At 45.1% G+C, this 12,983-nt stretch overlaps 1 protein-coding gene across 7 annotated transcripts in view; it reads left to right on the top strand.

Annotated features, from left to right (window-relative positions):
* PLEKHB2 (pleckstrin homology domain containing B2) overlaps positions 1–10,608 on the top strand; it is a 49,552-nt gene extending 38,944 nt beyond the window's left edge. For 4 of the 7 annotated variants that reach the window (XM_054478336.2, XM_054478332.2, XM_063647302.1 and 1 more), the window contains 2 exons: positions 980–1,088; positions 7,392–10,608. In XM_054478336.2, coding sequence (XP_054334311.1) covers positions 980–1,088; positions 7,392–7,528 — 246 coding nt within the window. In that variant the 3' untranslated portion in view covers positions 7,529–10,608. The remainder of the gene's footprint in view (positions 1–979; positions 1,089–7,391) is intronic. The other 3 variants (XM_054478337.1, XM_054478334.2, XM_063647303.1) reach the window with 1 other exon arrangement.
* Positions 10,609–12,983: the final 2,375 nt, after the last annotated feature.

Raw genomic sequence — 12,983 nt, 5'->3', positions numbered from 1 at the left:
CTTCCCCATTATCCAGTTTGGGATGTGTGAAGCAAAAAGGAAACCCAGGTCCTCCCTCAGATGCTAAAGTTCCTCGCCTGTCTGTCTTCTCCTCACTCTTCAGTCTTCTTGTGTTTGCTTTGTATATAATGACCAGAAATTGTAGTTGTACTTAGCAGGAGGACTACAGGAAAGAATGTCTACTCCATCTTCTAGAAGTGGGAGTCTTGTCTCCTGCTTTTGTAAGATAACAGGTTTAGATCTACACACACGTTTGCCTGGCTACACCTCTGTTCTCCCTTATCAGAGCACTTGTCACAGAACGATATTAATTGTGCAAGTATGTCTGATCTCCTCTCACCTGTGAGTATGCAAAGAAGGCCAGTCTTTGATTTCAGTATTTCTCAGCACATAGTGGTCATTCACTGCCAGTGGAGGCGGGTCTGCTGCATGTTTCTCGCCATGTCTTTTCATAGGTGTGTGCAGCCAGAAAACCATCAGTCACCTGCAGTCACCTGCCCAGGTACCACACCTCAGGGCACCCTCATCTTCCGTATTGTGCCTGGAATTGCTGAACTTGGGCCAGAGAGCATTCTGCTTCTAGGCTGCCTTTGCCTGCAGAATAGTAGTTTTGGTGACTCTCATTGTCACCTGGTCCAACCTTACCATTTTACAGATGGGCAAAGGAAGGCCCAGGTGACTTACTGAAGGTTAGGTTAACAGCACAGCTGAATTGAAATCCAAATCTCATGCAAGTCCAGTTCTCTTCTTTTGTTGTGTTTTTCTGCCTTCATTCTGTAGCCTGAAAGTGGGCTCCAATTGTAGCTTTTGTTTGTTTTTTAGTAATTTTAAAACGGGGGGCCTAACCACACTGTTTCATGTTTTGTTTTGTTTTTTTAATTAACTGTTGAATTTTATTGATTGCAACCTGGAGACCACAATTTTAATACATTACCAGAGGTTTCACAATTGTATTTCTAATGGGCCTCTTTCTTTTCAGCAGGCTTATGGCTATGGGCCATATGGTGGTGCGTACCCGCCAGGAACTCAAGTTGTCTACGCTGCGAATGGACAGGCGTATGCCGTGCCCTACCAGTACCCATATGCAGGTAACTCACGCCGGCCTTTCATTCCTCATTTCTCTTCATTTGCTGAGTAGACCAGAGAGACCTGTAAACATTTTTATTTTTCAGTTTAAGGTTAAGTGAGCTATGTTTTCTGGTTGTAGACTACAAATCACTCTGTTACTACGCTTTAAGAAAGCCTTTGGTAGTTTCATACTGCTCTGCAAAGCTAGAGTAGGCTTGATTTTTAGAACTTGGCTTTTGTGTCTGGATTAGTTCTCAGAGAATTTTGTACTTATTGGGATTCACTTACATTAAGAAGCAACCAAAGTAAGAGGCCTATTTTAAGGGATGAGAGGTGACCTTTCAGCTGTTCTCCTGGTGACGTCCTTGGAAAGTTGTCACTACTGAGGTGATGTTCTGTTTCACAGTGGAGTAGAGGCCTGGAAGGGCTTGTATTTATTCTGGGCTTGGAGTCTGTTCTTTCTATTCTTCACCTCACATGAAACACTTGGCAGGCATGAGTAACTGGTGTAGGGGTATCATGTCCAGGTCTCCTGGGCAAGGGGGTCGACAGGGTGGAGGTGTGGGACAATGCTGGCCACTGCTGGGGCTGCAGTGAGTGTTGGGAGGGCAGAGCTGTGGCCGATGGCCCCTGTGAAGTGAGGCTGGGCAGGCACAGTGGGCACAGCACCATAGTGCAGGTTGCACAGGTGGGTGGGCTGGAGCCAGAGGCTGAGCTCAGGAGAGACAGGAATGTGGGGGTTTGCAGGAGGAGGAGTAGTCCGGGGCTGTGTGCAAAACTAGCATGGTGTCTCAGCGCAGAGGCAGTGGGAGACGAGCTGGTACCAGAAAGGTGGGTCACTAATAGTGGTGCCCAGAGAAGTCAAGGAGGCCTCCAGGTTACAATCTTAGATGGTGTCCTTGTGGTTGGTGGTGGTTGCTTTGGCTTTTGATGCATTTAGCACTTAAAATGGGTTCTGGAGTAGAAATAGAGAAATCTCATACTCCTCTATTCTGGGAATCTGAGGCACATTCACTCAACTAGCACAGACTTTGGAGGATCCTGCTTTGCTTGACTTTTTTTCTTGTCAAGTTGAAAACCGTTAAAATGATAATAAGTAGGCCGGGCACGGTGGCTCACGCCTGTAATCCCAGCACTTTGGGAGGCTGAGGTGGGTGGATCACGAGGTCAGGAGATTGAGACCATCCTGGCTAACACAGTGAAACCCCATCTCTACTAAAAATACAAAAAAATTAGCTGGGCATGGTGGCAGGCACCTGTAGTCCCAGCTACTCGGGAGGCGAGGCAGGAGAATGGCATGAACCCGGAGGCGGAGCTTGCCCACATCGCGTCACTGAACTCCAGTCTGGGTGACAGAACGAGACTCCGTCTCAAAAAATAATAATAAGTAATTATGACATTAAATATTTGTCCATTGTCTTGTGAGCCTAGCACAAATACTTTTGTTTGAATTACAGTAAGTCCTCACTTAACATCAACAGTAGATTCTTGGAAACTTACTTTCAGTGAAACAATATGTAATGAAACCAATTTTTTGGTAGACTAATTGGTATAAACAAGAGTTAAGTTTCTGTGGCTTATTTCTGGTCACAAAAACATCACCACTTCTAATATTAACCATTGAAATTAATGTGAGCTATACATACATGTAAGATTAATAAAGACAAGTAAGATAATTACCTAGTTATTTCAGTTCATGGCCATGGGTGGCTGGACCCTCTCCCAGCAGCTCAGGGCTTAAGGTGGGAATCCACCATGGATAGGATGCTATCTCATTGCAGGGCATGCTCACCCACACCCCCTCTCACTCCAACTGGGACAGTTTAGACATGCCGATTCACCTAAGGGGCACATCTTTGGGATGGGAAGGAACTGAACTATCCCAAGAAAACCATGCAAACGTGGAAAAAACCTTCACACTCCACACAGGCGGTGCCCCAGAGGGGAATCCATTCTTTTCTTCTTATCAATGTTATAATGAAACTACATTAAATGAAACAGTGTTATTTGAGGACCTCCTGTACTTCCTCCATATAAAATATTTTCTCCTTATAATCATGCATTGTATTTCTAGTCTTGTTTTTAAATTATATGTATTGAATTCCAAGTGCTATGTAATACTTATAAGTATTTTTAGTAATTGTCTATTATCATATTGGGTGATGTATTACTAAACCTTCCAGTATTGGCTGTTTTTTTACCCTCTCTTTCTTTTTTTTTTTTTTTTTTTGCTATTGTAGCTACTTCTTTGAACATCTTAATCATTTTCCTTTTTGTTCTTATTGAATATGCATTAGAATATGTTTCTTTTTTTTTCTTTTTTTTTTTTGAGATGGAGTTTCACTCTTGTTGCCCAGGCTGGAGTGCAATGTCATGATCTCGGCTCACTGCAACCTCCGCCTCCTGGGTTCAAGCAATTCTCCTGCCTCAGCCTCCCAAGTAGTAGCATGTGCCACCACCCCTGGCTAACTTTGTATTTTTAGTAGAGATGGTTTCACCATGTTGGCCAGGCTGGTCTCAAACTCATGATCTCAGGTGATCCATCTGCCTTGACCTCCCAAAGTGCTGGGATTACAGGTGTGAGCCACTGCGCCCGGCCTAGAATCTAGTTCTTTTTTTTTTTTTTTTCCCCAAATAGACTATATCTCTATATGCAGACAGGCCCCAACTCAGGATGGTTTGACTTAATGATTTTTTGACTTTACGATGGTGTGAAAACAATGTACATTTAGTAGAAACCGTACTTCAGGTACTCCTACCCCCATTCTGTTTTTCACTCTCAGTATAGTACTCATTCAGTTACGTGAGATCTTCAACACTTGATTATAGTAGGCTCTGTGTTAGTTGATTTTCCCAGCTGCAGACTAGTGTTAGTGCTCTGAGCAGCTGAAGGTAGGCTATGCTAAGCTATGATGTTTGGTAGGTTAGGTGTATTAAATGCATTTTGACTATGATGTTTTCAACTTATGATGGGTTTATTGGGAGGTAACCCCATTTGTAAGTTGAGGAGCATCTCTATTAACATGTCAGAAGGCATAGACATTTTTGAGGGTTTTTTTGGATGTGATTTAAAAATGTAAACGTTTTCAAACATAAAAAATAGGGATGATGGTATAATGAACTATCATGTGTCCATCACTGGCTTCAGCAGTTACCATATCATGTCTAATCTTTTATCCCTACCTCAGCCTCCTTTCTCTACCTCTGGATTAGTTTAAGAGACATCCCAGATTTTTAATCATTTCATCTGTTAATATTACATTAAATCTGGATAGCATTTTGCCAAGTTGATCCCAGAATGGTTTACCAACTTATAATGCCACTAGCAGTTACTGATGCAGTGGTTTATCCGTGATCCCATAAAGATGGCCTGTTGTGCTCTAAAAGTTTTGATAGCTTCAGTAGGTCTCAAGTGGAATCATCGAGTTGCTTTAGTTTATATCCCCTTTTACGAATCATTTTCCTTTGCACATTTTTCTGTTGGGATCCTATGGGATGGTGAGTTTTAAGCCGTAGCCTTGCCACATGAGAGCCAGCCTCTTTCTCAGCTTCCAGCCCACAGAATAGGGCAGTTGCCGCTGTTTCTTACTGTATAGAGAGCACAGATATTGCGGACCTGGTTGTTTAGGGCACTTCTGGAAATGAGTCCATCCTTGCCCTTGGCTTTTGTAAGTAGAGTAGAAGTAGCACTCTCACAGGCAGTACCCGGAATGCTTGCCACATAAGGGGCTGAGTCAGTGGGCATTATGGCCAGCCTGCCTCAGGGTGGTGACCAGGCAGCCCCCAGACCTGCTTGCTGTGGAAGGGTCAGGTGGGTTTGTGGTCGATACATAGCAGCTTGTGTTGACAACCAGATGGGTGCTTTGCCACCTCCATGCCATCCTGTCTGCCAGGGTCTCACTGCCTAGAGCTAGTCCACAAGAACCCTCCTAGTCATGCACAGAGCTGGTTAAGGCTTTCTGTTGAGTGTGATTGGGACCAGTGGTTGGTCAGCCAATTGAGAAAGTACAGAGTACTCTAGATGTATTGTAAACATTGTGCTGTGATTTAACCCACTAGTGGGTGTTTGTTCGGCTCTCTCATGATGTGGGGTTGAGGTGTTTGCTTTGAGTTGGCTCCTTTGGTTGGAGTCTTCTATTTCTGTCTTGTAGAGACCATCCTCATGACACGTCATTGCACTGCAGTTTCCAGGGGTAAGTCTAAGAGCAGACTTCTAGATTTGGGGGCTATAGTCCTCCCATCCTCCCATCTTTTATAGTTTTCTCAGTTCCCTGATTTGATGGTAATTTGTAAAAGTAACCTTCCTTTATTTAGTTTTTCCTGTAGTATCTTAGACATAGAAACTGTGTCTGCCTTTTTCTCATTCACATTTTGACCATTTATGTAATATTAGTTAAATTAGGCAATTATAATAAGTGTGACCTGGAACCATCCACAGCTGACTCTGGCAAGGACTGAGCTCAACGCAGGAGCAGAGCTCAGCAGGAGGCACAAGAGAGTGGCCTGGTCCTGCAGCCGGGGGACCTCAGCATGACCTGCAGGGGCATCAGAATGTAGATTTTCCATGGGACCTTTTCATTAGGTCACCTCACAAGTTCTATTGTGTTACATTTGGCTAGTTGGAGTTAACATTACTGAGCATTTTAAAATGTCAGGGCTGAGAAAGTAAATGCCATAATTCCCTAGTTTTGAAATTTAAACATTGCAAAAATAATCACTTGCTTCCAGTACTGTTACCTGTACAAGATCAGCCCTTAGATTTACGGTGGTTTCATTATACTACTCTGTGCCTTTTCGGTTTTGTCATTCATCATCCTGTGTTGTATTTAAGGCATTAGTGGGTATAACTGCATACTGTAGCCAGAGTGCCTGGGTTTGTGTGCCCTTACTGTCCTTAACCGCTGTGTGCCTCGGTTTGCCCATCTGCAAAATAGGGATAAAAGTGCACTCAGTTGAGTAAGAGCATTTCAATGGTATGTAGTGCTGTAAGTGGCTGGAAATGTTCACCTTTGTTACCACTGCGGGTTTCACTTCTGCTCTTCATCCACATGTGCATATCACTGGTGACTAGTTTTTTTTCTTTTCTTTTCTTTTTTTTTTTTGAGACAGAGTCGTACTCTGTTGCCCAGACTGGATTGCAGTGACAGGATCTCAACTCACTGCAGCCCCCACCTCCCAGGTTCAAGCAGTTTTCATGCCTCAGCATGGGATTACAGGCATGCCCCACTACACCTGGCTAATTTTTTTTTTGGTAATTTTTTAAGAGACAGGGTTTCACTGTGTTGGCCAGGCTGGTCTAAAACTTGCCTGGCCAGCCAGCCTTTGAACCATTAAAGGAATAGAGGATCAGGAGGAAAGTTAACCTTATTAATACCTGAGCAGTTTGAAAGCTACTTAGCTACTAGGCATTATAGCTGTGAAGCATGGAAGAGAGCAAACAGTATATTTCCAGTTGTAAATTTTAATCTTGCAAATTAAATACTAAATTTGTCTGTGGTTTGTTTTTTTGAAGTTTTCACCTCTAACATAAATGTTTATTTTTTCTCTGTAAAGACATGCAGTAAAAAAGAGTAGGCTGGGCCGGGCGTGGTGGCTTATGCCTGTAATCTCAGCACTTTGGGAGGCGGAGGTGGGTGGATCACGAGGTCAGGAGATCGAGACCATCCTGGCTAACACGGTGAAACCCCGTCTCTACTAAAAATACAAAAAATTAGCCGGGCGTGGTGGTGGGCGCCTGTAGTCCCAGCTACTCAGAAAGCTGAGGTGGGAGAATAGCTTGAACCCGGGAGGTGGAGGTTGCAGTGAGCTGAGATCATGCCACTGCACCCCAGCCTGGGGACAGAGCAAGACTCCTTCTCAAAAAACAAACAAAAAAACAAAAGTTATATGTGCAGATTTAAGGTTTAATTTAAAAATTGGTTTGCGTGCATACTAAGAAGCTAATTTGCTTTAAGTGAGCATTTCCTTTTTGGGCTTTTGTTGGGCACTGTGTGTCTCCCATGTTCCCCATTTGTCTGCCACCCAATAAGCATGGTGTCGAGGGCTGAAGTAGAAATCAGAGGCTGGAATCTGAAAGCTTCATTAGGGTTCTGCTTTTTGCAGATTAGGGACTTTGGCCCTTAGTGAGCTGAGGATCTTGGTTTCCTCCCAGTGTGCGATTTCAGGGATGTGGGCCACATGATGTACCTGTTGTGGAGGAGGGCTGGGGCGCCAGTGTGGCAGGAGACAGCAGATCCTTTTTGTGAAAGGGGAACTGGTACTTTGCGTGATGTTAAACTTCACAAACCGCTGCTCAGAGATCTGCTATTTTCCTTCTCTTTTAGGACTTTATGGACAGCAGCCTGCTAATCAAGTCATCATTCGAGAGCGGTATCGAGACAACGACAGTGACCTGGCACTGGGCATGCTGGCAGGAGCAGCCACGGGCATGGCCTTAGGGTCTCTATTTTGGGTCTTCTAGGGGCCTCAAGGTCTTGATGTGCATAGCTTCTGATAACCCTGTGTGCAATAATATGATTTGCAGGGCATTTCTGTTTGTGACAAATGTTTTTAATAATACTTTTAATCATTCCTTTGAAAGTAGTGATGTCATAATTGTACTAATCCACATAAGTACCATAGAGAACGGTTTGAACTGTGCTATTTTGTTCAAACGTTGGCTCTCCGGGGACACTGGCTCATTCCAAGACTGTCCTTGTCCAACTCTCAGAATACCTTATTTGAGCATACCTGTTCTGAAAGGCATTTTCTTTTTAGAGTTAGGTGTAGTGCTTAAGGGTTAATTTATTTTCATGTTATGCCAGTAGTATAGTGTTGTATGCCTAATGAGTGATTGTGGCAAGAAAAGCTACTTTCTTTCCGTTTAACTTTTTCAAACCATAGACCAGAACTGGTTGCATGTTACTTTAGGAGTTGTGGGTTGGTAAGCTCCCAGGTACTTCCCAAGGCTATGGTGTGAGAGCCCCCGTCCTGCCCTCTGGGGCTCCACAGGACCCCCGGCAAGGCCAATGGCTCAGGATGATGGGGCACAGCCTGCCTTTGAAAAATGATGCTTCAGAAATCTGCCTGACCCTAGCTTCTTCTTCTCACCTTATTCTTGTATGGCTTTGGTAGCCATACTTGGAGAACATATCCTGCATTAGGAATTGATTCAAGCCTGAGAGTTTGAGGGCTTTATCCTTTAAAACTTGGAGAAGCCGGCCGGGCGTGGTGACTTACGCCTGTAATCCCAGCACTTTGGGAAACCGAGGCGGGCGGATCACGAGGTTGGGAGATCGAGACCATCCTGACTAACACGGTGAAACCCTGTCTCTACTAAAAATACAAAAAATTAGCTGGGCATGGTGGCGGGCACCTGTGGTCCCAGCTACTCGGGAGGCTGAGGCAGGAGAATGGTGGGAACCCGGGAGACGGAGCTTGCAGTGAGCCAAGATAGTGCCACTGCACTCCAGCCTGGGGGACAGAGTGAGACTGTGTCTCAAAAATAAAAATAAAAAATAAGAAATAAATCCTGGAGAAGCCAGAACAATAACAAACAAGTGTATGGAGGCACATTTGCTTTATTCCAAGAGGCTGTTTGAGTGTGTGTCTGCCTAAGCCTCCTTATAGCCTATTTTTCTACTTGCTGAGGGAGTAATATTAAAGGAACAGTGAGGGAGTGGAAGGAGAGCCTTAGTTAGAGCGTTCCCATTTCAGGCCTTTGGGGGGTTGCACTGTGCGGGACATGCTCTCTCATCACTCTGAAGGCCCATCCTGTGCAGAAGTGGGGCTCTGTGGCTGTTCACTGAGCACCAGGGCAGACTGTAGCTGAGCAGACTTGGGTTATGGATGGGATATGGGGCCCAGGGACCCTCAGGACACAGGGACCGGCTCAAGGTACCACTCAGCCTGGCCAGGACCCCCAGCTTTGCTTTTGTTCTTGATCTCTTTGTGATAGAGAAGCTTAGAACATTGAATTTGGAACCCCAAAATGTGAGTCTTTGGAAAACCCGTTCCAGCCTTTCTTCAAATGCTCTTATTTTCAATATATGAAGTGTGTATTTGAAATATTCATATTTCTGTTATTTCTTGTTTTCAAGCTCTGAATTATTGCAGTTTTCTGTCCTGCATGCTTTGAACAGTGTGCTTTTACAGAGGCAGTTTAGCACAGTGAATGTCCCTGCCCCACACTCCATATGGTCCTGTTTTCCCGAAAATACACTCCAGGTAGCACAGACTTGTTATTTTGCCTGGCTGGTTACACACATGCTGTTTTGCTTTGCTGCTCAGCCACCTCCCTCTGAGGCCAACTTAGGCCAACCTACATAGGACTCCATCTGAAGCCAGACACCAGAGAAACCGAGTGATGACCGTGGGTCTGCTTTTCTCTCTGATCCTAGGGGACTTGTTGACATGGGAGTGTCTGTTACCACATGGAAGGATGTCTGTTTATCTCTCATCTCTGAATAGATGTATGACAACTCTAGTGTCCATGGTTTAAAATGTTGCTTTGAGGATTTTCCATCCTGTATAAGAAGAATGGCTTTCTTCAGATTATAATCATTATTAAAGCTGTATGTACACTTTACTTAAAAACTATTAACAGTTTTTCATGTTGCACTGGTGGTAATTTTGAACTTGGAATTACTGGGTGGGAATTCCAGGAACCACAGAGTATTGATTTTTGCTGCCGAAATGCTCTTGAGGCAGATGTCCCTGTGCTCCCCTGGCTGCTTCTGGCTGAAGTGGGGAGGTGTGGACTGAAGCTTGGGCACTCATGTGTGTCCCCTCCCCAGTCCCCATCCCAGGGGGGCCAGTCTCATTAGGCAGCCATAGATGAGCCTGGAACTTGACTGTCATTAGTGACTTGATCCTGGTATGAAATGCATACTGGGGATAAGGTTGCTCAGGTATTTTATTTCCTTGGCCACAACTCCCATAGATGCCAATGTTTTGATAGCCTCAGTTTCTCAACGATGTCTTTTGTTTACAGTGCTACACTTAGTATGAGTCAAGAAGTGCTTGAGTTAGAAGAAACTTCTTATTCAGGTTTGAGTAAGCATTTTACTTCCATGTGTACTTTTAAATAATCCATACCTTGAAGAAGTTGGCCAATGATATTATATACATGCTGATCTGATTGTTCTTTCCATTCCTTGAGTTAGCTTCAGGGTCTTGGATATTAAAGAGAAGAAGGAGAACTGTGGTTAATGTTTTGGATCATCATTTGTGAACAAGGCCAGACTTTGCCCATTTTAGTCTATCCAGGACTCAAGGTAGCCATCTGGATCATAAGAAGGTCCTGCAGTTGAGACAAAATGACCCAGGTGTATTTTCCACAAGTTTTGATCCTGTGTAATATTTCTTTTTCCTTCCCTAGTGTATGTAGCTACAAGGCATGGAATGCAGTTCCACTTTCTCCCCAGAGTTGATCTTTTTGTGATTGCTTTCCTGTCTCTAGTAGTATTCTGTTGTGTCTAGAGAACTGATTTTTTCCTACATACGCACATTGTATATTTGTAAGTGAAAATGTCAATACATTAAAGCATTAACCTTAAAGCATGTTTCATTGTGACCTCTGTTGTCTTTAAAAAATTACTTTGTAGTAACATACTCTCAGCTTTTTCTGCTGTCCTGGATCATAAAAATGCCATTTATTGAGGACCTACCAAATGCTAGTATATTGTCACATCAGAGACAACTCACTGAATTCTTAGTGACTCTGTAAGGGAGGTATTATCCAAGTTCCACTGGAGGGACCGAGGCTCAGAAGTTAAATAATTTACTCAGGAGCGTGCAGGTAGTAGGTCTCCACATCTGATGTTAAAACGCCTTCTTGTTCCCTGTGCCATGTGCATATGAGAATTTGATTTCCACAAATAGCAGTGGCCTGTGTAGTCACACTCTTGGGATGGCTGTGAGAAAATGGACACTGTTTTTCCCAACCAGATCCCTCCGGCAGTGTGTGTCCAATAACTTCTCCAGCATCTTTGGATACGTGACTTTGTTTTTTGTAATATTTATTTATTTATTTATTTATTTATTTAGAGATGGAGTCTCGCTCTGTTGCCCAGGCTGGAGTGCAGTGGCGTGATCTCAGCTCACTGCAAGCTCTGCCTCCCGGGTTCACGCCATTCTTCTGCCTCAGCCTCCCGAGTAGCTGGGGATTACAGGTGCCTGCCACCACACCTGGCTAATTTTTTGTATTTTTAGTAGAGACAGGGTTTCACCATGTTAGCCAGGCTGGTCTCAATCTCCCGACCTCATGATCCGCCTGCCTCAGCTTCCCAAAGTTGGGATTACAGGAGTGAGCCACCACGCCCGACCGAAAAGCTCTATTTCTTGTTCAAGTCGCAGTCCATTGTGGGTTCATAAGGGATGAGAGGCTTCTGTTCCAGGCTGTCATTCAGGGACCAAAACTGCTTTTATCTCTTTGCCTTGGAATCTGCTGTGGGAACTTATACAACCTGCTGGAAGAAAAGACAGTGAAGACACACCCATCCTCAGCTCTGGAGTGGCGCTCCCCTTCCTGTGGTGGGAGCTAATCATGTGGCCTGGGCTCAGTGCTTGAAGGTCTGGGAGGTATCGTCTGAGCTCAGGAAGAAATGGCCCTCGCCTCGGCTGCTGATAAACACAACAGGCCATAGTTAATGCCAATTCTCGGTGGAAGTTGGGTTTATATTAACTTTCCTTTGCACAGTTTTTACCGATTAATAAAGCCAGTGGTTGCAAATTACAAGCAAATTGTTAGTTCACACAACACAAATGTCATTTGGTCACAGATATTTTTGTTGCTGTTAAATCGTTTCTTTCCCTACTTACCAACTGGTGTGGATGGACCTAGAGAAGATATTCACCCTTTCCAGCAAGGAATATAATTCCTCCATCCATTTGTCCTTTATTACATTAAAGTCATGCTGAGGATGACTGCGTTATTGCCCCTGGTTGTCCTGCTCCCCCCTTCCCTGTGAGCAGCCTATAAGTTCCTGCCTGGTGCTGAGCACCTGCCCATGTCATCTCGCCCACCGGAGGAACAGAGTCCAAGCCTAACGGGTGGTGTGCCATGCCTGGGGGAAGGGGGTGTGAGTGTGTCATGTTTGAGCAGGTGCTTTAGGAAGCAGAGGGGGCTTCTCCAGCCTTCTCATCATTTCCCCACTGCAGGAGCTGCCCCTCTGTGGTCCCAGATAAGACTCATGGGGCAGAACCTTCACAGCTGCCCCTCAGGGGCTCCATGTCATGGAAGGCAGGGGGAGCATTGTTTGCCATACAGCAAAGCTGACCAGGATGAGCTGCCACCGGGTGTTGTGCCAGGTGAGGGGGCACAGCAGTCAGCGAGACCATACTTGGGGAGGGGGGCAGTGCTCCCACTGCCCAGGCCTCACCAGAGTGACAGGTCCAGATAACACCACACTTTGTGGGGTTCAGATTACACCACACCATGTGGGGCCCCAGGGTCAGGGCTTGCCCTTCTGAGCCTTTTCATGTCTGTGAATGGCTGGAGGGAAGGGGGTGACGCCAAGCCCACAGGACTGGTAGAGGACTAAGTGACCTGAGTGTGCAGGAAGGCCGAGCACGGTGCTGGGCACACTGAGTCCTCTGCAGATTTGACCCTCTGTTAACTCTTTTCCTGGGCTTCTCTTCTGTTATTTGTAAAACTGGGTGACAGTTGGTGTCTCCATAGCCCTCAAAGATGAGACCACTCACTTCTTGTTCTCATGGCCAAGGAAGGCCCTGCCACGCCTGAGCTTTGCAGGTGGGAAGGGCTTCCTCTGCCCCTCCACGGAATGTAAACATGGAGTCTTGGCATTTCTGTGTTCCCAGGACCCTTTATTGGTCTTTGCATAATCCCCCACTTTTACTCTTCTTGCAGAGCTTTCTCCCTTCAACCACTAGCCTAAGCTGGGGGTGGGGGTAATGAGGCATGGTGGCAATGATGC

This window comes from Pongo pygmaeus, chromosome 11 (assembly GCF_028885625.2).
Source record: "Pongo pygmaeus isolate AG05252 chromosome 11, NHGRI_mPonPyg2-v2.0_pri, whole genome shotgun sequence".
Taxonomy (NCBI): domain Eukaryota; kingdom Metazoa; phylum Chordata; class Mammalia; order Primates; family Hominidae; genus Pongo; species Pongo pygmaeus.
Note: the sequence above shows the minus strand (reverse complement) of the source record. Positions and strands in the feature narration are given on the sequence as shown.